Below are 22690 nucleotides of genomic sequence, written 5' to 3' on the forward strand. Positions count from 1 at the left end.
CATGGTCTGCAGCCAAGCGCCACCCAGCGAAGGAGACCCCCAGGGACCATCCAGCGGCTGCCCCCACAGTCACTCCCAGCTGTGTACAACATATCCCCCAGGTCCTCACGTGAACACGGTGGGGAGAGGCAGGCAGGGGGCTTCTCTGCCTGAAAAAGGAGGAAGAGGAGGTCCAGAGAGGTCCAAGGTCGCCAGTGTCCCACAGTGGAGGCAGGTGCTCCCAAAGTGCCACGCCTTTGCCTCAGAGCTGAATGTAAACTCAGCATGGGGGGAGCATCTAGCACTTTCTCTGCAACCGGATTTCCTCTTAGCCAGACCCTGCCCTGCTCGGGGCTGCCCCAGGACTCTCCGTGCTCCTGCCCCAGCTGGGCACAAAGCCGACTTGCCCCCACCTTCCTTCCCACCCCTTCCACTTTCAGCAAAGCCTTGTATAGGGATTTCCTGTCTCTCTGATCTCCCCAGGCCCCTCCTTCCAGAAGGGAGAGCCGCCCCTTGTCAGGAGCCGCCCACTCCAGGGGAGGAGGCCAGTTCTCTGTGGAAGGGATGGCCCATTAAGAGTAGATGAGCCAGTCCCAGGCTGGGATGCTATCCAGCCTCCCCGGGTGGTCACCTCTACATTGGGAGGACCCTCCCTCCTGCAGAAGGGCCCGGAATGTGCAGCATGGCAAGGTTCCCTGCCTCCCTGCCCAGCACGGTTCTGGTGTGTGTCTTGCTCCAAGTGCAGACATGAGGACACTCTCCACTCACAACCGGGGTGCAGCCATGGCACGGGAGGCAGAAACTCTGCCCGTCAAAAGAGGTGGCTAACTTTGTGGATGGGAAAGGAGACCTGGCCTTTCCCCCAGCTCCCCCTACATTGCATGGGACTCTTGGCAACTCAGCTCCCTCTGGGCTTTAGCTTGTCTGGTTAACTCAGACCCAGTTCACACTCACTGAGGGTTTTCTATGAGGTGGGCACAGAGCTAAGTACTATGCGTGCCTCATCTCCCTCATCCTCAGCATAAGCCTTGTGCTCCAGGTCCTACGAGTAGCCCCCTGAGAGCAGTGGGAACTGAAGCTCAGAGACGCTAAGGAACTTGCCTTAAGTCACACAGCTAGGGAGCCTCGGAAACAGGATCCAAACCCAATTCTCTAATTCCTTCCCTCCTTCCACGTTTTATGGCCTCTCTTCCTCTTTCTTTCCTTTTCTCCTTCCCTATCTCCCTGCCTCATGCCTTCCCTGGACACATTCTTATTGAGTATCCGCACTACTCTGGGCACTGTGCCAGGTCCCAGGTATAAGGGAAACACTGTCCTTGCCATCCTGGAGCTCACCGTCGAGAGGGGAAGCATGCATTTGAACAATCTGATGCATAATTGACAAATTACCTTGGCACAGTGCTATAAAAAGGCGATGCCTGGTAGCCTGAGAAACCTCCATGTTACAGCATGTCACCAGGGGTTAAGAGTCAGAGAGACTTTCTGATAAAGACATGAACTGTGGCCCAAGGGATGAGGGTTTAACTAAAAGAAAAAGGAAGGGAAAGAGCATCTGGACATGGGAGAACAGCATATGCAAAGGCCCTGAGGCAGGCAAGCCCTTAAAATATCCACAGAGCTGGAAAAAGGGCAGTGAGGTTCTGGGGGCCATGGATGGAAGAGCGGGAACCCAGGTGTCCATCCAGCTTTCCTGTCCATCACGGCCACCCCCACTGCAGGTGCATGACGTGTTGCCCCTCCCCTGTCTCAAGCATTGCTCTGTGCATGTGTGAAGCCGTGGAGACCAAGGCAGGAACCTTTCCATGCTGCCATTGCTCCAGAGGCGCTAGGGTTCAGATGTCAGGAGTTTGGGGCGCTTTTCCCTCTACCCCTCCCTGCCACCTTCTTCCCTTTCCTTGTGGCCCGACGCTAACCATAGCACAGTCTGTGGCAACCCAGAAGTCATAATGATAGTCAACTAGGCCCTGCTCTGTAATCCTTGTGATAGCTTATCATCCCTACTCTACAAAAGGGGAGACTGAGGCGCCGAGAGGTTGAGTATATTGCCCAAGCCTCCACAGCTTTTAAATAACCGAGCTGGGGCTGAGACCCATGGGGTGGGACCTTAACCACCCTCCTTTCTGTGGCCAGAGCCTTTTGTCTTGAGGGACAGGAACCATTCTATGGGGGCACTTCCTTTGCCATCTCGCCACCCCACCCCACTGAACCACCCATGCGTCTCCCCTGTCTTTGGAGGTCTGAGCTAACTTCGGGGGGAAAGGCTGAGGACACCCCATCTCCCATGAGCCCACACCAGTGTGATAGATCTCCTGTCTGCCTCTTAGTCATCCATCAACATCTGACGGACCCCAGAGCCATTAGGCTTCTGTTTGGCTTGGCACAGGGACTCCTCGCTATTAATTCAACACACCGTCTAGTGTAATTATCTTGGCCTGCTTATCATCCGCCTGTCTCCCACTCACCTCCATCCCCCGATGGCTTCCCCTCTGCTAGGCATGCAGCACAGGGGCCTGGGGCTTATTCACATGCTGAACCTGTGTCCTCACCTCAAAAGGGGATCGCCCCTGCCCCATCCACCCCAGAGGAGCCCCCAGAACCAAATGGAAGGTGTAGACAGGCCTTGTGCTGAATACCTGGCCAGCCACATGGGTCACGGTGCCGCATGGGTGGTCCCAAAGTCCACTTGTCCCCTCCCGCGAACCTGCTGGGAATTTCCCGATTTGGTGGTTGGTCCAGTTGACAAGTCGGGGCCCCTCCAGGGAGATCCTGAAGAGATGGGTCCAGCAGATGGAGCCTCACAGGCCCTCGGGATGGTGGCTGAAAGGGTGAAAGGGACCTCAGGGTCCCAGGGGCTGAGGCACTGCCTGTGGCTCCAGCCAAGTCTAGAAGCCCTGCCTTCTGAGCCCCAGCCCAGTTTGGAGAGCGTGGCAGAGTGGAAACAGCTGGACATTTGCCGTCAGAAGACCCGGGCTCTCGTCCCAGCACCCCTGCTCACTGAGCCTCAGGGCCCCTCTCCATTACCTCGTCTGGGAGGTGGAGCAGACATGAGTGTCTTCTCGGGGGGCCGGTGCGGGTATGAGTTCAGCACATCCTGAAAGCCTGCCTCAGAGCAGGTCTTCAAAGCATGAGGCACGTGTCCTCCCCTCTTCCCTCCACACCAGCCTCAGGTCAGCTCCTGAGACAACCAGCTGAACCCTGCATCCTCCTCAAAGAACAGGGGTCCACCCTGAACCCTTCTTTCTCAACCCTGCAAACCTGACAAGACACCCCAGAAGGAGCCCCAAGACTACTTAAGTTCCTCTGAGGGGTCCAACCTCCTGGGTCCTCTCTTCACCAAAGGCTTCTCCAAAGTGCCCCCCACTGCCAACCATGTACCCCAAAGCCTTTCTGACTCAGTGGGTTTCATGCTGAGGCAGTGCTGGGTGGAAGACAGAATGTGCCGGCAGGGTCTCCTAGAGGCTTTGGACCTCAGCTTCTTGGCCCCATGAGAAGATGGGCACGCGTGAGGCAAGGCAGCCCATAGCAAAGAGAACCACCTGAGGTCTCCACGCACCCCCCTTCATGGCTGGCCCATGAGGGGGCCATGGAGGGACAGAGGAGGGATGGCGTCTGCTCTTCATCATGGCCACGTGTGGGCGCAAGTCACCAAGTCATACCCACTGATGGAGGAGGAAGCTGAGCCATCCTGGACAGGCCACAACCCCTAAAAGGTCTCGGGCACTGGAGGACCAGGCTGTGGGTGGAGGCCAGCCTTCAGGACTCCATGCGTTTGCGCTGGTCCCAGCATGAGCCCTAGCGGGGCCCCCACCTCTGAGCCTGCCCAGCCTCGGTATGCCCACTGACCCGTGTGTGCTTCCTCCCGCAGGGCCTGACGGGTCCCCGAGGACAGCCGGTGGGTACCTCGCCCTCACATTCCCCCCACCCCAGGAAGGCTTTGGGGCCCTGTGGCCTTAGCTTCACATTCTGACTCTGCCATTTCTGTCTCTTCACAGGGACCTCAAGGACAAAAAGGAGAAAAGGTAAGCTTGGTGGAGGTTTTCTAGAATTTTTATAGCAGGAAGCAGCTCCCCTAAAGAAGAAAGCGGTCTGGAGTGGTTATGTTCAAATGTTCGTGTTTATCCACAGAACCGGGGGTCTTAGGGGTTGGTGCAGTGGATGAGAAAGAAGAGGGAGGGCGCTCTGGGGCTTGTTCTGTGCTTGGGGAGGAGCGGTGGCCAGGAGCCCGGCCTCCCTGGACTCCTTCTCTACCCCAGGTGCTTCCTGATGCGCCGCCATGAGCCTCTAAGGTTTTGAGGTATCCGTTTGTAAACCACTGGCCTGGCTCCCTCTCTGGCCTCATACATTCTCCATTTCCTTAAATTTCTGATGGAGACACTGCTGGGCTGGCCTTAAGAGAACGGTACAGAGACCTGGCACCCCCATCTCGGAGAAGGCATCTCCCAGGGCCCCCAGAGCCCATAGCTCACCTCTGTGTCTGCACTTCCCATCCAGTGGTTCCTGCTCAGGGCTGCTGGGGCGGGGGCGGGGTACCCAGAGGGCCGAACTTTCTGCTATCTCCAGCCAGGCATGGAGCATGGCTCCTGACTGCAGTCATGGCAAGTGGGATAGGACAGCAGAATCCTGCCCTACATTGCGCGGGGCCATGTCCAAGCAGGCCTTCAGGGTTTCTTCTCTGCTGCCAGCTATGGGTGAGGGAGAGGTTTAGCTCTCCTGCCTCCGGGAGTTACGGCCCCGATCAGCACAGGACTGGTGAGCAGAGAGGACGTGTGCTCCTGGGGATGTCCCTGAGGCACAATTTCCCCCGAGTGCCTAATGCCCTCTTCTCCATCCCTCCCTTTCTTCCCCAGGGTCAGTGTGGAGAGTACCCACATCGGGTAAGTGAACCCCTAAAACAGATCCATTCCTGGAGCATCGCCCCCAGTTCAGCCTCATCCACCTGGGGGCCCCAGAACCCCCAGAGTTTGGAAACTAGAGGCATCCAGGCCCCCCCTGCACTCAGCAGCCAGAGCAGTGGCCATGGGGGCAGGTAGCCCCCGGAAGTGTGCCTGATGGTCCGTAGAGTGCTTGACCGGAGCTGGTCTCCAGTGGGCACGTGTTTGCCTACACGTGTATCCGTGTGTTTGCCCCTGCAAGGCAGCCTTCAGGACTGTTTGCTTACAAGCCTTCCAATGTGTGCGTGCACCTGAACTCCAGGTTTCTGGCCTGATGTCCCCTCTGCGTGTTGCCTTCTCTGTAAGGCCATGCAGCTTGTGTGAGTCCATGAGTCTGACTCCCTGCCGGGTGTGTGTGTGTATGTGTGTGTGTGTGTGTGTGTGTGAGAGAGAGAGAGAGAGAGAGAGAGAGAGAGAGACTGGGTGTGCGTGTCTGGCGGCCTGCCCCGGCTGAATCAGAGGGACTTTTGGGTTAGTCACTGTTGCAGATGACCCAGACCTCAATGGTGGGAGATAGCTGAGGGCCAACTGTGTTGATTCAAGGCTAGAGCCTCTGCTTTGCCTCCCTAGGACTGGAGGAGGTCTTCTCCAAACAGGGTGGGAGTTTCTGAGCTAAGATGGTCTCCCAGTACCCACCCCCCCCCCCGCCCTGCCTAGGCCCCAGCTCCTTCCTTTGCCTTGTTTTGCCCCTGGATGTAGAGCCCAAAGCCTGCAGCAGTCCTGTTAGGAAGCTGCAGACGTGAGCACTGGGAGCCAGGGGTTATTCTTGGGACAGGGAAGATGAAGATGTGGGCCCCCCGGTGAAAGCCCCAGTGAGCTGGGACCAGAAACACGTCACTCGCAGACCCTGGAGTCTTTGGGTGCCCATCCCTATGCCACGGGCCTCACTGTGCCCAGAAGCATACACACGGTGTGGCCTCCCTGGCTGCTGCCCCCGTCAGGCAAGGAGACCAGGGAAAGAGGAGAGACAAGCACCAGTCAGGCCCAGAGTCACGCGAATCCAGAAGGTCACGGGGAAGTGTCTCACCACCCACACTCTGACCCCTGGGTTTCCCAGGCCAGCGAGAGGCTGCAGGGGTCTTCCCCATAAACAGCTGGGGCAGGGGTTGAAGCCCAAGGGGGGCTGGGCCCCGGGCAGGGGGTACCAGCGGGTAGCTGTGCAGACAGAGCCTGTCGGCAGCCTGCGCTCCAGGGCCCTGGGGTTCCGGCCGGCCTGATCCTGGTACAATAACAGAAGGTCAGCTGTGCTGATTTGAAACGATGGGTTCACGCAATTGTTATGCTATCTGAAAGAAAGACAGTGTCCCCAGCACAAAAGACAACACAACGGCAGACATGTTGGCAGTATGTCATCACTGGTCCTTAGTGAATGTAGGGGGAGGTGGGGGCAGCAGGAGGAGGGGGAGGAAGAGAGAGAGAGAGCAGCAATAGAAGGCTCTAGGAGCACCTCGGCCATGGAGTGCAGCAAAGCTATGGCCCTGGCAGGGGAGGGAATGAATCTGGCAGGGGTGACCGCAGATTTGGGTGCTCAGCTGTTGGGCGGGGCAAGGCAGTGGGCACCCCATGTTGATCCGGCAGAGGGTAGGAAGAGGGCATCTAGGAAGAGGGCCCTATTGGTTTCCCAAAGGGTCTGTAGGAATGGTGGAGGGGTGGGCGTCCTCCAGGCCCACAGGATAATGAGAGATCCAGGGCTGGTCCCTGCCCCTGCTCCGGCCTGCAGCATCCCAGAGAGGGGAGGGAGGGCAGATGGAGTACCCTGGGGCAGGCGTCAAGCAGGTGATGTCTGTGGGCTCCGGCACTCACGCCCTGGTCGCCCTGTCTCCCACCTCGGTCCCCTCCCGCGCCAGGAGCACCTGAGCAGCACTCTCTCGGCTCTGCGCTCCAACCAGATCATTACCCTGAAGGTTGGTGGATTCTGGAAGGTCTCCGGGCCCCTCTCTGCTGAGAGACTCCCCAGACCACAGCCCAACATTGCACGTCCCCGAGCCCCACAGTGGGAGGTAGCCGGGCTCTCGGGGCAGCCGTGGCCCCTAAAGGTGGCAGGGACCTGGAAAGACCATGGGTGGGCTCCCAGTTCTGAGCCCAGGCGGCCCCTGGTCCTTAACACTCATCCCAGGGGCTCTGTCGGAGTTAAAATGCTTTCAGAAACCAGAGGTCAATTATACACCATCTTTGTTTTCACATGGGCTCTAACCATTTCTTAAAGGCTTGGGGCTCTCAGCTGTCATTGGTAGAAAAACTGGAAGCAAGGAGAATTTCCAGAAATGAAAATCACATTAGATAATGCAATTGAACGTGGCCTCTCCCCCAAAAGTGGTTGAACATGCCGGAGACATCCTTGCCTGGCCTTTATTTTCCAAACCCACCGGCCCCAGGGGCAGACCTTGGTAGCATTTAGCTTGTGCCCACACAGGCCACACCCTCGGCCAGCTCAGCCCCCGGGGAGCCCAACTTGGCACTGCCCTTGACCATCCTCCCAGATCTGCTGACGCTAGCCTTTCTTGTTCAACCAGAAGAAGAGCCCAGAGGTTGCCACACACCCCCGCCTGGCTTCGAGTACCAATTTAGCTGGTCCTGTGGCTCTTGCCCAGAGCCTCTGTATCTACCCCCAACCAGCAGCCCAGCAGCCCCCCTCCTCCGCCAGGCACAGGCAGGGCCGGCGGTGCAATGGTGGGCTGTGTGTCAGGGGACCACTCTCCCCGTCGGGGGTGCTGATGGCCGATTCCCCAAGGGCCACACTCCTCCTTCCGGGATGGCGTGCCCTCCAAGGACAAGCTCGGCGCTATGCCCCTCAAACCGCGAGAGGGTGCCCTCCATGCCTTCCATCCCCAAGCCTCGTGCCTGCTAATCACTCTTCTCTCTTCCTCTCCTCGCCTCCCACTTGGCCACCCTGCCTTCCTGGCGACATTCGGCATCCTTCTGAACACCTGCGATCTCTGGCCTTTGCCCTCTGGCCTTCCAACTCATCTTTCTCCTCAGCTGCTGCCTCTCCTCAATTCAGTGCGTCTGGCTCCGCCCCCAGTCATAAAAAGACGGACCTTCCAGGTAGACACCTTCCTTTTGTCCAGACCATGCGTGGCGTCCCCAGGGGCTGGGCAGGTCTCTGGGCCCCCGAGGGCCAGCTGGGACTGTAGACAAGGGCAGAGCCTCGCTCTGCTTCAGTTCAAGTCAATTAGACAAAACCAGACCCGTGAGTGTCATAGATGTGGAAGTACACAAGCCCAGGACACCCCCCAACACCACACACCACACACCACACGCCACGGCTCCTCGAAACACCCCGCTACAAGAGCCAGCCCTGGGTTCCGGCCCCCGCGCTGCACATCTGACAAGTCTGATTTCCTTTCATTCTCTGGCTCGCTTTGCGACGTGGGCACGATCGTACTTATTTCACAGATGAGGAATCAAGGCTTTGGGGACATGAAGGCCGTTGCCTGAGGTCACACACCCAGGATATAGCAGAGCACCGAGCTTCTCTGACTCTTCTGAGCGGTGGGATTGGGGACAAAAGCCTTAACCTCTCTGGGCCTCTGCTTTTTCACTTGTAAAACGAGGACATGAACAGTTTCTACTGCATAGGGCTGTTCGCAGAGCGCTTATTCCGGGCATTGTTTCAGTGCTGTTCTCAGATTGAGGCCCAGAGGGGTGAATTTGTGCCCAAAGTCACACAAACAGCGAGAGAGGCAGAACTGGAAGCTGGGGAACCAAGACTTTAGATCCCACACTCAGGGCTCTGTCGGTTGGACCTATACCCTTTATATTTAGAAAAGGATGGCTTAGCACCCGATCCCTTATAACCTGAGTTTCAGGAGTGAGGGCATTTGCGGAGGGAATGTAGCCCACGACCAGGGGTGTCATCATTATAAGCAACTGCTTCCTTCTTCCTGCCTTACGAACCCAGGAGGCTGCGATAAGACTAGGTTACAAAGAACAGAACACAAGAGAGCTAGGGAGCCAGCATAGGTGTTGGACCTGGATTCTAGGCCGGGCAGCCCAAAGCTGTCCTTATGCCCCCAGCCCTCCTTACACTGTGCAGGAGTTACCCCCAAGGCCGAGGGGATGCTGGAAGGGGCAGGGCTCAGAGATGCTCTCTGAAAGCTGGACAGCAGGGCCCAGAGCCACCATCTGGCCACACTCAAGAGTCAGGAGCCCAGAGTCCAGCAGTTCAGGCATCTGACTGAACAAGGCTGAAAAATCCCTCCAATTAACAGCTAAAAATACAGAGGGACACATGACACGTGTGCTACCCAAGCCCGCATATCCCATTACAACAGCCAAATCCTCGAGAGCCTTTATGGGCTCCCAGCTCTTACTCCAAGCACGGCCCTTTGGGGGGCCCCCTGGCAGCTCAGAGAAGCACCAACCCCCCCAGTCACCCAACCCTCCCGTGTCAGACCCCATTCCAGAAAAGCTGTCCTTGCTCTCAGACTTGTCGCTCACCTCAGCCCCCAGCAGCCATCTCCTGGCCTTAGTTGCATTAGGCACCCATCATGCCCACCTTATGGACAGAAAAACTGAGGAGGTGCCCAGAACTCCATCCAGGCCCCTGCACATTATGGCCTCCCTTTTCAAGAGCAAGGCATGGGCTAGCCAGAACTTTCTGTGCCGCCCTGAGCTGGTTTCCAAAGTAGAGAGGGAAGCGTGGGGGCCCGTGCTCGGCCCGCCACAGAGTCTGCCTGGAGAACAGTGCTTTTCTGCCCCCAGCCATCATGGGACGTAAAAAGGTCTGTCCGTTTCCTATCAATAAACCAATATTGATTTTACAGGCTCTGTAAGACACTTAAATATTGAGTTTAACATTTGCCGAAAGAGGAAATTATATGAAATATGATGTACTTAGCAGATGGTGTTGGAGGTCATTTCCAAAGTGCAGAAAGTTGGACAGTGAGCAGGTTTTTTTCTGGGGGCTTATTTGGAATGACTAAGAACAGTCTGGAGTTCTAGGTGTGGGTCCCAGCTCCCCCACGGGATTCTCAGCCAGGGAGTTCAACCTCTCTGAGCCTATTTTCTCTTCCGTGCAATGGGCCTCGTGACCCATTTCTACCCCGGGCCCCTCCCCCACAGACACTCTGTGCCTTTGAGTGTCTTCTCAGAGGGTAGAGGGGATGGAGCCCGGGCCCCAGCCTGACCGTGCTGTGTGCCCTCTGCACTAGGACACCCCAGCCCAGCGAGGGACCGCAGGTGCTGCTGGAATCTCCCAGTTCTTGCCCTGAGGTTGCTCACCCCGTTTCTACTCATCTTTTCCTCCTGTGAGGTTGCAGCAGGAAACTGCAGCCCCCTGTTCCTGCCCCAGAGGGTTGCAGAGAGCTCACCAAGAAGGCTGGCCAGCCTGCGGTTCTGGCCACCCTTGTTTCCCAGCAGCCCAGCCTGGAGCTTGCACACCTGTCAGGCTCTTCTGCTTTAGTCTGTCTGCAGGGATGGACCCCTTCTCACAGGAGCTGAGCCCAGATGGCCCCTGGAGTGCTCACTTAGAAAACAACACGACAGCTTTGGGCTAGATCTAGGATGACCCCGGTTGGTCCCCAGCCCCAGGAGGTGCATCACATGGACCAGGCTCTCTCCTCCTCCTCCTGAGGGAACACGATGCCACCCCCAGCTCCCTGAGCCTCCAGCCCCTCCTGGACACAGGCACAGTGGGTGACGGGGGCTGGGCTCAGACCAGCTGACTGACGAGTGGGACAGGACGAAAGAACTCTCCTGAAGACCCACGCAAGCATACGGCGCTTTACAGTGACAAAGTCAACCAAGCTCAGGGTTGCAAACCCAACTGTCCTGTGAGGCTGGGCATGGATGACGGAAGAGACCAAAGCAGGCCGCAGGCAGAAAGGATGGGGGAGGGTGACTGAGGCACCTGGGGAACCCAGGCCACACCTGAAGGGTATGACTGCCCTCGGGAATGTGGGCCTCCCGTGCCAGGGCTCCCGGTGTGACATCAGAAGCCCCCAGTCCAAATGTATACACCACATCTTTTGTCCAACTGTTTAGTGAGCCAAACCAACCAACCTAAGGACCCCCTTGGACACTGGGGTTAGAGAATCAGACAGCAGAAACAAGGAACTGCTGCCATCATTTGATGCCTGGGAGGCCCAGCGTAGCCAGAGGATGTCACCGCCACATGGAGGGAGGGGCTGAGGCAGGCCGGGCTGAGGACCCCCTGAGCTAGATCCGGGCATCTGAGTGGGCCCGGAGCATGCCCACTATTGGGCAGGGACACCTCGCTCACGCCTCTGTCTCTGCCCCCAGCAGGGCTCTTGCTCCGGGGCTGTTTGTGCAGCCGGTCCTCTCTGGACTCTCCCCACACCCCACTCTTGGGGACCTAATGTCTTGACCATCTCCTTGCTACCACGGGTCCCTGCATGCAGTCGCCACCACAGCCTCACCACCATCACGCCATACCGCCTGCCCACCAGAGCCCACCACGGGCCCTTCACCGGGTGCATGGCACTGGGACGGGAGGCGGTCCCTGGGCCCAGGGCTCTCCCTCTAACTCTTGTTTCCACCAACATCAGGGGGAACAGGGCCAGGCCGGCATCCAAGGCCCACCAGGGCCACCAGGCCCCCCTGGACCGAGCGGACCCCTGGGGCCCCCAGGACTGCCAGGGCCCATGGGGCCATCAGTAAGTATCTCCTTCCTCTCTCCTTTACCCCCCTCCCAAGACTTGTCCCAAGCATTCTCTAAAAGCATCCAAACCTTACATCATTGACAAAAACCTAGGTCCCCATCCAATGGGCAGAACACCTTGGCAAGGTCAATGGCTGTGGGGGACTGGTGAAGAAGCTGCCCACCCTGACATACTCACCCATCACACTCCGGTTCTGCCCCAGCTGCTGGGGCCAGACCCCAATGGCAGTCATTGCCTTCCAGGGAAGGAATCCTCCAGAGGCTGCCCCTTTCACTGTTTTAGATTCCCAGAGGTAGAATTGCTGGGTCGTGCTGTGCCAACAGGTGCCTCCCTTCCTCCAGGCAAGACCACGCTCAGGCAGGAGTAGGTCAAGCCCAGGGTCTACCAAGTCCCCCTTTTCCAAGTGCTAGCCAAGACCCCGCTCCAAGTCTTGACCTAGTTGGTACAGCAGAGCAGCTGGGCCGGCACCTGGCCTCCTTGGCAGAGAACAGGTTCTCTTGGTCTTAGAGCCAAGACAAATGTCCTATGTCACTGAAGGGACAGGATTAAGGACAAAGTCTGTCTCATAACGTTTCTTTCACGTGATTGAAAAAGAACCTGGTTATGTTTCTTATGACAAAAGCATCATGCATGCGGTGTGAAAAATTGGGAACACGGACAGAGAAAACGATTTGAATTGTTTATTTTGCCATATCCCGAGTTCACCGTCATTAACATCTCGGAGGGGCCTGGCATGTTTCTCCTTAGACTTGTCTGCCCCTAAACACTTTCCAGGTTGGTCACGTTCTGAGTAATGTAACAGTTTGTGCCCCGTTATGTTTTTCATTTAACACCGCAAACCACACCCTTACTTTGGGCTGGAGTCTCCCGTGATCTGGATTTGGGGGCTGCTGGGCTGATTGCCGAGCAGTTAATGAGTTCCCTTCTGTGATATAGATCCTGAAAGTAAATGTTTGTGTCCCTCTCTGGAGCTCCCCATACAATAGATGCCCAGCATTGGGATGGCTAGGTCGGCCGTGTCCCTGCCACTGGTCCCCGTCACTCATGGAGCATGGCCGCTTCCCCTGTTGCTGGGCCCCGTGGAGGCTCTAGCTGTCAGTGCTGAGGCTCCGTGGAGGGCCCCTCTGGGCCGGGCAGCAGCTCTGACCACCCAGGGCACCCAGCTTGGCAGCCCCGCTCAGCGTGAAAGCCTAATTTCCCCACTCTCATTGTTGCAGCTTGACCCCCACAGTGGATTTTAAATATTTCTGTGTTTTGGGACCCCGGGAAGGAAGATTAGTCCCAATTCCCTGGGTTTGTAGATGGAAAAACGGGAAACCCGAAAGGAAGTGAAATTTAGGGAGCTAAACCCAACCACGCTGAGAGAACCCCCAAGAAATACTCAAAATCCGCTCCTTTGCTGACCGCTACACCCTGCCCCCAGACATGTGGAGTTCCCACTTGTTGAACGAACCCAAGCCTGGTGGTTTTCTTCGTTAGGTTGTTTGTAAAGAAAAAAAACCCAGGAAGCATGTTTTGAAACCCAAGGACACAGACCAGACTTGGCCATCTTGCTTTTCTCCAGCCCATGTGTGCTGCCCAAACCTCGGCCCCAGACCGCAGCGGAGCCAGCCGGCTCTCGCCGCTCCCGCAGGCCCGGGGCCCACACCACCTCCCCACGGCCGACTGCTGTGGTTACAGTGCCCCGGGCCGAAGGAGACAGAAGCCTCCCCTGAAAGCTGGCAGGGCCAAAGGCAAAACCAAGGCTCTGTTGGGCAAGGTCGGCGCCCCAGGGAGGGGACCCAATTAGGAGGCGGGAGGGCAGGGGCGCAGACCAGACCACACTGTCATTTTAACCGGCTGCCACTGACCTATTTTCCAGTGGGCGAGCACAGCCGAGATGCCCACGGCACCCACGTTGGCTCCAAAGGGAGCTGTGAGCCTGTCATCCCCAAGCGCCCTCCGCAGGTTTCTGACACCGTTCCAGGATCCTCGAGCTCTATTCTCTAGCACATCCAGAGCTCAGAACCCCTGGAGCGCTCCTCTGTCCCGAGCCCCCGCGGTGGACATGCTGACATGCCCTGTTCGCCACTAGATTCCATCTCCACTCACCTTGCTCTTGCTTCCACAGGGCTTACCCGGGCCTCCTGGACCAAAGGTGAGGGCCCTTCCCGATGATGCGGCGCGGGTGGGAGTGCTCTCTGCCGGTGGGGGAGGGTAGACGGCCCTGCCAGCTCCCGAGTGCGGAGCTGAGCGTGACCTCCGTGAGCGCTGGGTCCCACCTGGCTCCCTTCACAGTGCCACCCTCCTCTTGGGAACTGCTTGGGTCCCACAGAGCTTGCACTCGTGTGTGCCTGGCCATATCAGGCACTGTGACTGGTACGGAGGCTGAAGTCCCCATCTCCGAGGAGCTCAGAGTCTGGTTGGAAACTCTAGCTTGAATACTCTGGCTTGTGACAGCCCAGGGCGCTGTCACAACATCCCAATAAGAGAGGCTTTCCTATGGATTCAGAACTAGAAGGGACATACGGGATCATCGGGCCTCTTAGGCGTCCTTTCTGGAAACCCACCACATCAAACCAGCTCTCCCTCTGAAGCGGGGGACCCTAGGGTTCTGGGGACCAGAAGCTGCAAAGCAGTGAGCCTGTCCAACCATTTGTATGTGTGGCGGCTGAGAGCCCTTGCTAGGGAAGGGACTTGTCCAGGTTTGGCAGAGAGTCAATGGTGAAATCAAAACCAGAATCTAGGTCTCCTGGCCCCTGCCAGGTGGACCCTTTCCACCATGCATCTGCAGGTGGAGATGTGTTCTGAAGAGAAGAGTCCCTGTTGGTTTCCAAGGACGCAGAGCTCTTATACCAGGGAGGGCTGGAGGACTGGCAGTCATTGAGAAGACAAGAAACAGCAATGTGAGGGTAAGAGTGAAGCCGGAATGGAGCATCTGGGGAAATCCCACTGATGGTTTTCTCTTTGTTCCCCCAGGGAGACCCAGGAATCCAGGGCTACCACGGCCGGAAGGTAAGGAGGAAGCGGGGGAAAGGACCCTTACCTCCCATGGTAACCCATGTTGGGCTCCACCATAGCGTCCACAAGGGCAGGACTTGGTCTTGTTCACGCATGTTTGCACACGCGCTTGCCTGGGGTGAACCTCACCTTCGTGAGGTGGGCTGGACAGGAGTTTGTGTCTCCAGTTGTGGGGGAGGAGGGGAGGCTCAGAGGGGCAGGCCCTCAGGCCATCAGTGGCCTGGCCTGACCTCAGACCCCGGTGGGACTCCTACCACCAACCTGCATCCCTGTGTCTCTACCAAGGCAGGCCAGGTGCTCACTGGCCCCCAGATGGGAGCAGATGACCAGGGCCCGCTCTGCACAGAGCTCCACACTGAGCCTGGTGGGGCTATGGGGCTGAGGGTCCCAGCCCTGCTTTCTGGCAACTCCCGGTCTAGAGAGACAGAAGGACTCCTGTACAAATAACGCAGCGGAGGCAGATTGTGCTAATCGATCATCACAAAGCATTGTGTGAATATGGGTGGGCAGGCGAGTACAGAGGTCAGGTCCAGGTTGGGAGGAGTCTGGGAAGTCTTCTGGGAGAAGACAGCCTGCGAGCTCCATCCTGGTGCCTGGGTGGGTGTATGTTACCTGCAGAAACCATCCCAAACGTCCCGGCTTCACAGGATGTTTTCCCTCTCATTCTGGGTCTGTGGGCGCACCATCTGGGAGCTCTGCCACTGTCCTCCCGGCTCACTCATTCAGTTGCACTGGATGATGGAAGATGGGGCCGGACGGGCCAAGCAGTCTAATCCACATGTTGGGTGGCTGGTGCGGGCCATTGTCTGGGGGCGGGGGGGCTGTTCTCCCCGCCACACCCTCTCGGCCCCCAGTAGGCTACACAGATTGTCTTCCGGCGTAGTAGGCCCAGGGCAGTGTTCAAACCTGCCAAGTCTGAGTACACGAGAGCTTCCCCAAAGCATCTACAGACATCACACTTTCTGGGGTCCTGCAAGTCACATAGCCAAGTCGTGCGGCGATGGTGCGGTGAGGGAGAGGGATAGCAAAGCATTTGTGGCCATTTTTAACCCACCTCTGTGGTCCTTCAACCACCAAATCTGAAGGCACATGGCATTTTAGACAGGGAAACAATTTGAGCAAAAGCCCAGAGGTGGTCATTACATTAACAATAATAAAAATAATCTTAGCCAGAGTCACCACTTACTAAATGCCTACCATGGGCCCAGGCTGTCCTACCCTGGGACCGCCCTGTGAGGCTGGTACTCTTCTCCCATCTAACAAACGAGGCACCAGAGGCTTGCCCAAAGGTTCCTGCCTCGCCAGGGGCAGAGCAGCAACTCAAGCCCAGGCGTGGGTCCTTCCCGGGGGCACCAACCGCAGGGAGCCCCACGCAGCACTCCGGACCCTGGACCCGGGCTCCAGGAGAAGACAGGGGGACAAAGAATTGGGGGGTATGGATTTGGGAAAAGGATGGATTGCACGCGAGAGCACATTTCTCTCACTCTGTAATCGGGCAGCTGCCCTCACCTCATTGGTTTATGGGTGCTTGGGGGTCGGGGGAGGGATGAAATGGCAAAACCTGGGGACCGTTCATTAGCCCTACATACACTGAGAAGTTTGTATTGTGTCAGGAAGTGGAAACGATAGCCTCTGCGGTTGCTTCCATCCACACACACAGACTCTCAAGGTTTGCTGCCTCCTGGTGCAGGCAGAGGTCCCCCCAAGGGTCAGGGGGATGCCAGTGGCTGGCGGTCATCTGCATTTGCGGGCCAACTGGAAATCTGGTTCATCCGGAAAGGAGCTGGGTTGGGGGGTGTCTACTGTCCTGAGGATAGAGAGGCCTGAATTTAAGGTTGTGGTGTCAGGTGACTCGCACAGGCTACAGGTGCCCGTCCCACTGTCCCAGCCCCACTGGGGCCTCGGGTACCTGGAGTCAGTGACCACTATCTCCAGGCAGAAGTTTGCTTCCCATCAGAGCTCTGAGATAAAGAGGCGAATGCCCAGGGCCAAGTGCGGCGATATTTGTCCTCTCTGGTTCAGCCCAACTTCCCTCAGTCCCCATCCCACCTGGTCCTTTCCATGGCCCGTTAGAGCTCATCATCCCCCCTGCCCCCACGCCCAGTGTCAATGAGAAGTTGCTGCTCTAGCCACGGTGGTACAGCTGCTAAGGGGTCATGCTGGAACTGGAAGCCAGGTCTCACACAGCCAAGCCCAGAGGCTAGTCTTGTTCAGGCACAGAAGTGAGTGCCTCTGCAGAGGGTCTCAGCTAGGCTGAGCTAACCGTGCAGCAACCCTCCTCCCTGTGCCTTCACCGGAGCATGGAGGCTTATCTCCCGAGCTCCTTCTTTGTCCGTCGGTTTTCTCTTTTTCTCTCTCCCCCTCTCTCGGCTTAGAATGGGGCATGGAGGTGAGGGGAGACAGCTGGCTCCTGGGAAGATGAGTTTGCCCTCACCCCACCATCCAGGGAGGAAGGAATGAGTGCTGGGGGTGGGGGGCAGGTATTGCCTAGCTGGACAGAAGCATGGAACCACCCCTGTGTTTGGGGTATAAGGGGAACCCATGGGGGAAGGGAAGGACACTCGGCACCTGCTTCATTGCCCTGTCCTGGAGACTCAGTCCGCGTGCAGGTAGCCCTTTCTTTCAGCAAAGGTAGACTTTAACTCTTAGCAAAGATGTTTCCTGGCCTGTGGAGTTTGCTAATGAGAGTTCCACCCATCATCATGGCGGCTGCTACTGTCGCTGCCCCCAGGGCAGCTGGACAGCGCAACATCCTCCCAAAGGCCAGCCAGGCCAGCAGGGCAGGCTTCCTTTCTAGCTCCTTCGGATCAAAGGCCAGTGGGGCCAGCAGACCCTGCGCTGCCCCCAGCTCTGCTTGGGACCAGCCCTTCCACCCAAATACCCAAGGGGGGCTGCTCACTCACCCACGTGGTACCAATGTGATCCGAATTAATGACCGCTCATCTACTTGAAGTAAGTTGTAAGACACAAAGTGTGTTTCAAACATTACTCCTTGGCTCTCTTTCAAGGGGAATGGTGGGTATGGTCAGACTGTATGTGGGTCACAAAACCTGCTGGGAGCTTCTGTATAAGGGTGTTGGTGCTGGTCCGGCTGACTCTGACTGCCCTACTGGGCTTTCTCGCCCCTCCTCAATCCATCTGCAGAAGGCCTAATCATTCCACTCTGCCGCGCAGAGCAAGGGGCTACATGGGTGGACACGTGCTTGCAGAACGACAGCTAGCATCGTTACAACTGCCTCACTGGCCTTTTGGACAGGCCAGCTGTGGGTGTGCCACTGGCCCCACATCATATTACTGAATCCTTAGAACAACCTGGAGAGGAAGGCTTTATTTTTGGTCCTGTTTCACAGATGAGCAAACTGAGGCCCACAGAGGTCCGGAAGGTCCACAGCCAGGAAGTAGTAAAACCAGTTGCGTCTTATCCCAAATCCTGGCCCCGAATGACTTTACTACGTGGGCCTTCTGAGCCAGGAAAGGGAGCGGGCGCCGCAATTTCCACTTTCCTGTAGGGTCTCCTCTCCTAGAAGGAAAGAAGGTGGGAGCTGGGCTGATCTCTTTCCCGAGGGAAAAGGCTAGGGCTGGATTCAGGCTTTTCTCTGAGCTTCCTAGGCTCTCTGTGAGCCATCCTTGGAGTCCTTGATGCGTTTCAGTCAAAGAACCCAGGAAGTGGAGTGTCGGGCATGGGCATTGATCCCCCAGATGATTTCCACAAGGACTTAGCAAGGTCCTGAGACTCCCATTAAAGGCAGGAAAAGGCAGCTTGTCTCAGCTTGTCCCCCAGCACTGGACCCCTCTTGCTCTCAGAGGGCCTGAGGAACCCCAGGCCTCACACGGCATTCGTGCGCAGCAGAGCGCTCCAGGCGAAGGACGCCGTAGATGGCCGGGTCTCCTAGGATGGGGACAGCACTTTCTTTCACAACCATGAAATCCCCCTGGGGACATCCAGACCATTTAAAATAAAGCCGACCAGAGATCTGAGGCATGGGCCTCAGAAATGAGGCCTCTCGGGGGCCTCTCTCAGCCCGCCGGCCTCCAGCCCCCAGCTTGTGCTCTCTGGGCCCTGTTTCTCCCACACTCCAAAGCCCACAGATTAATTAGAGCTGACTTTTCTTTTTGGAGCTAACTACAAAATCAACCGATCTCAAATCGAGATTACAAGCCAGCTGCCCTTCCAAAGCCCTGGCCTTCGATGGGGCGCCTGACCCCGGTAATTCCCCAGATTACTTCCTGCCGGTCCTAATTACCAGAGGAGCTGGCATCTCCCCCCGTCCCAGTCCTCTCCTGTCTGGAGCTGGCCAGGGCGGCAAAGAAGGAAATGAGCTGCCTTTTCCTGGAAGGGAGGCCTAGGAACCCTTTAGGGCAGAAAGACACGAGACCGCCTCACGGGCTTTCCCAGCTCAGGAAAGGGCCCTGGTCCAGGCCCAGGCCTGATCCCCCTGCTGGCCTCCCCCCACAACCCCCAACAGCCCTCACACAGGCCTTCCTCCTCCCTGCAGAGAACAAAGGGTCTGTGTGTGAAGCGGCTTCATCCCGGCCTGGCCCTCGCCAGGGCGCTGGGCTGCTAGGGAGACTCACCCGAGGGAGGCCCATTCATCTCCCTGCACTCCTCCAGCCTGGCCTCTGCTTGGCTGGGGAGCTGACCTTGAAGCCCCCCCCCCCCCACCTCCCTCCAGACTGTGTCGTCTTGCCAAGTCCCTGCCCTGCTTTTTCAACAAACAGTAAATCACCAATTAAGAGGCCACTCCCACAGGTCAGGAGCGTGGCCATTTGGGGCTTCAAGGAGCTGGCTTTCATCCCGTCTCAGTAACCAGGGGGTCCCTCCACCTGGAAGCTGGGACCGGAATAGAAAACCTACTGATGGTGCAAGGCGCTCTCTGCCCAGCTGGAGAGTCAGTGGCATCGTGAAAGGCAGGGCTGGGACGGCCTTCAAGGTCATTCCAGGCAGCCCCCTCTCTACCCACCCGTGCTCCAGAACTTTCTTAGCCACAGTGACTGGAATCTACCCCTTTCTGGCCAGGAATCAGGCATGGGCTCTTGGCAGCCAGGCTCCTCGGTGGTAGGGTGTTCTGGCCTGGGGGTCTCTGACCTGGTTTGCCAGCAACCTCTGCCATCCATGCTTCAGGCCCCTGGGCAATAGGCAGAGTGCCCAGCTCCCCAGCTGCAGAGTGGACAGATGGGGTCTCTAGGAGCCCACCGGGGGAGCTCCCAGGGTCCTTTTGGGAGGATAGAGAAGGCAAAGATAGAGGGGATAAACTGGGGACCTTGGACTTGGGCAGACTATGAGAATTCTCTCTGTACTTAAGAAGAAGACACTTGCAAGTTAGTGAATCTAAATTCAGCCCAATTCCAAACTTAAACCTTTTAAACAGGAACATTCTTAAGAAGGGAAATGGGGGAAAGGACCCTCACAAATACATACCAAGGGGGAAAACTGTGCGAACAGAAGTCATGGCCCCCCTTTTAGCCATAGCTGCCAGAAACCCCCTTCTCACCCCCTGCAGACAGGTGCCCTTGTCCACAGGCACCCCGAAGTCCTTGACAATGACACAGTCCTGTCTCACCTCACAGATCCAAGAACCAGTGCTTCCTGGTGTCAGACTGGGCCAGTCCCTGGGGCAGAGGTCAGGCTGGGGTAAGCCCCTCCTGATGAGAGTGGAATGAGCCTGCCGGGCGGGGTCAGCCGGGGGCACCCCTGCTTCCTGCCCTACACAAGGGTGGGAGTGAGGGAGGCCCGAGATGGGATCAAGAGATCCTGGGTCATCCGTAGAATTAAGAGACTTGACCCAGAGGGGAGGGAAGGGGCGAAGGTCAGCCCTGCTAACGAGGAGGGCTGCCTCCTTACAAGGCTCCAGGGGGCCCGGATTTCCCTGGAGAGGGTGGTTTTGTCTTTGCCTACAAGCCCACAAAGGCTGAGGACAACCCCAATTAGCAGGAAACCCTCACTCCCCTGGGCTTACTCTACACTGCTCCTGCTGAGATTGGAGACAGAAGCCCAGAGATGGGGCTCGAGCAGAACCCACCCCCGCCCCGCCTTTGCTGAAGCATTTACAGCTGTTCCTCTGAGTAGGAGGCAGGGAAAGCAGAGACCCACTGAGACCCGTCCTAGACCAGCATTTTCCCCCACAGCTAAACTCCCATCTCCACAGCCTTGCTCTGCAGCCACCAGCAGACCCAACGTCCCCTCCCCCAGCTCCAACCTCTCTCCCAGCGAAAGGCCTCAGGTAGGTAGGGCTGGAGGTGGCTGGAGAAAGGGGTAGAGCCGTGGTGGGTAGATGGTCTGGAGTCTAACTCACTTCGCAGAGGAGAATCCTGGCCCCGAGAGGGAGAGAGGCTTACCTAAGGTCACACAGCCTCCCTGACTCCCAGCCAGTTGCCCCAGATGGAAGCGAGAGGAGGCGGACAGCGGCATTGAGGAAAGGCTGAGGGAAAGAGGAAGGGCCAAGCTCCCACTTGTACCTCCCCAACCATGGGAACTCTGTCTCCCGGGTGTCTTCAGGGCTAAGTCAACCTGGTTGGGCCAGCTGGAATCTTAGCAGGAGAGCCTGTTCGCCTGAAGGAGAGAGTGACAGGGTCCCTCAGCAGGGACTCCCAAGGAGGGGGCTCTGACTCCTTCGTGTTCTGACAAGGTCCTGTGGCGCCCTCTGCTGGCCAAAGAGCAGATCTCTGCAGGCTGGCAGGGCCCTGCTCAGCCCCTTCCTCCCACGGTGTGTGGTTAAAGACCCAGCCGCCAGAGGAGCTGCCCTCCTATGTTGACCCCTTCACCCTGATGCAGCACGGACCTGAGGGCCCTCCAGCTGAAAGGGGCTTGAGAATCTGCCCATCGGAGGCTTGGTGTAGGCTTAGTGGGATGAGTACCTGGGCTTTAAGAAAGACCTACGTTCCAGTCTCTGCTCGGCATGACCTTGGCGGTCATACGTGGCCTCCCTGAGCCAGTTTGTTCACCTGTGAAACAGGAGTAAAATCCATCGTCACATTGGAGAGGAATCTTGGAGATTGAATAGAGGAAAAATGGAAAGTTTTAGCCTCGTACCAGGCCCATGGCAGACACAGTTAATGGCCTGCAAGAGGGATTTCCCAGAATGCGGAGCCTGTGGCAGTGACTCCGCTGTGTTTACTTCCTGAGGACGGCTCCACTCACCTTGCCTGTGGCTCCGAGGTCCTAGTGGGCCAGGGTGAGGAAGGGCTCCTGTGTTGAGAGCTAAAGATTCTGGGCGTTTTGCAGAATTCAGAGACTTAGCCCAAGGAGGACCGGGGTGAACCATCCCAGGCAGACATGAATTTGTACACGTCGATCACAAATGCCAAGTGGTCCCCCACTGCACCCAGGAACCAGCCCTGGGTGACGGGCATAGCGAAAAGCTTCCATAGAGGAGATATTTTACCACGACCCCTAACAATGAACAGGGGGTCCAGTTGAGGGAACAACAGAGAGACATAGAATCCTGGGTGGCTCAGGTGGTTAAGCATCTGACTCTTGACTTCAGCTCAGGTCATGATATCAGGATCGTGAGATCGAGTCCCACCTCAGCTCCATGCCTGACATCAGGGTGTGGAGCCTGACTTGCTGGGCAAGCAAGGAGCTTGTTTGAGATTCTCTCTCTCTCTCTCTCTCTCTCTCCCCCCCCCCAAAAAAAAAAAAGGCATAGAGTCCTAAAAATGGGTGATTTTTTTCCAGGGAGACAGGTGGTAGGTATCAGGACGTCAGGTGATGAGGCTGGGAAGGAAGCAGAGGATGGAAAACCTGGCCCCTCTTCTAAGGTCAAGGCCAGGCAGCGGCTGTTTGGCAATAAAGGGGTGTTAACTGTCCTGGGGAGCTTCCCGGCACGCCAGCACCAAGGCCCAGTCATGAAGGAGAGAGGTCGGAAGAAGTGCTAGCTTTGGCAAGCAGGAGGGTGCATAAGACTTCCCAGAAGATGGCAGAGAAGGGATGAGGGCAGCGGAGAAGCTGGAGGCCAGGTAGGACCAGTCTCCCGCTCTGCTGGTAAGCCTGTGGGAACTGCGGCCTGGCCTGAAGGCCACAGCTCTTGAGACCTGAGCGGGGAGGCTGAGCTGGGATGCAGTCTGTCAGGACCCCGTGGTGCCGTGCCCAGCCTTCAGATGCCTTCAGACGCAGGGAGCTGCCGCAGAGGGCTCACCCTGTCCTGTCACTGCTGGCAT

The 22690-nt window shown here is 57.4% G+C and overlaps 1 protein-coding gene across 12 annotated transcripts in view; it reads left to right on the forward strand.

Moving 5' to 3' along the window:
- COL13A1 (collagen type XIII alpha 1 chain) overlaps window positions 1-22690 on the forward strand; it is a 141427-nt gene that overhangs the window by 78628 nt on the left and 40109 nt on the right. For 7 of the 12 annotated variants that reach the window (XM_032312055.1, XM_032312059.1, XM_032312065.1 and 4 more), the window contains 7 exons: window positions 3845-3871; window positions 3972-3998; window positions 4827-4853; window positions 7890-7955; window positions 11420-11527; window positions 13644-13670; window positions 14492-14527. In XM_032312055.1, the coding sequence (XP_032167946.1) occupies window positions 3845-3871; window positions 3972-3998; window positions 4827-4853; window positions 7890-7955; window positions 11420-11527; window positions 13644-13670; window positions 14492-14527 (318 nt within the window). Of the gene's footprint in view, window positions 1-3844; window positions 3872-3971; window positions 3999-4826; window positions 4854-6757; window positions 6815-7889; window positions 7956-11419; window positions 11528-13643; window positions 13671-14491; window positions 14528-22690 lie in introns of all 12 variants that reach the window. The other 5 variants (XM_032312054.1, XM_032312056.1, XM_032312063.1 and 2 more) reach the window with 5 other exon arrangements.

The sequence above is a fragment of the Mustela erminea genome, chromosome 14, assembly GCF_009829155.1.
Source record: "Mustela erminea isolate mMusErm1 chromosome 14, mMusErm1.Pri, whole genome shotgun sequence".
In the NCBI taxonomy this organism is placed as follows: Eukaryota; Metazoa; Chordata; class Mammalia; order Carnivora; family Mustelidae; genus Mustela; species Mustela erminea.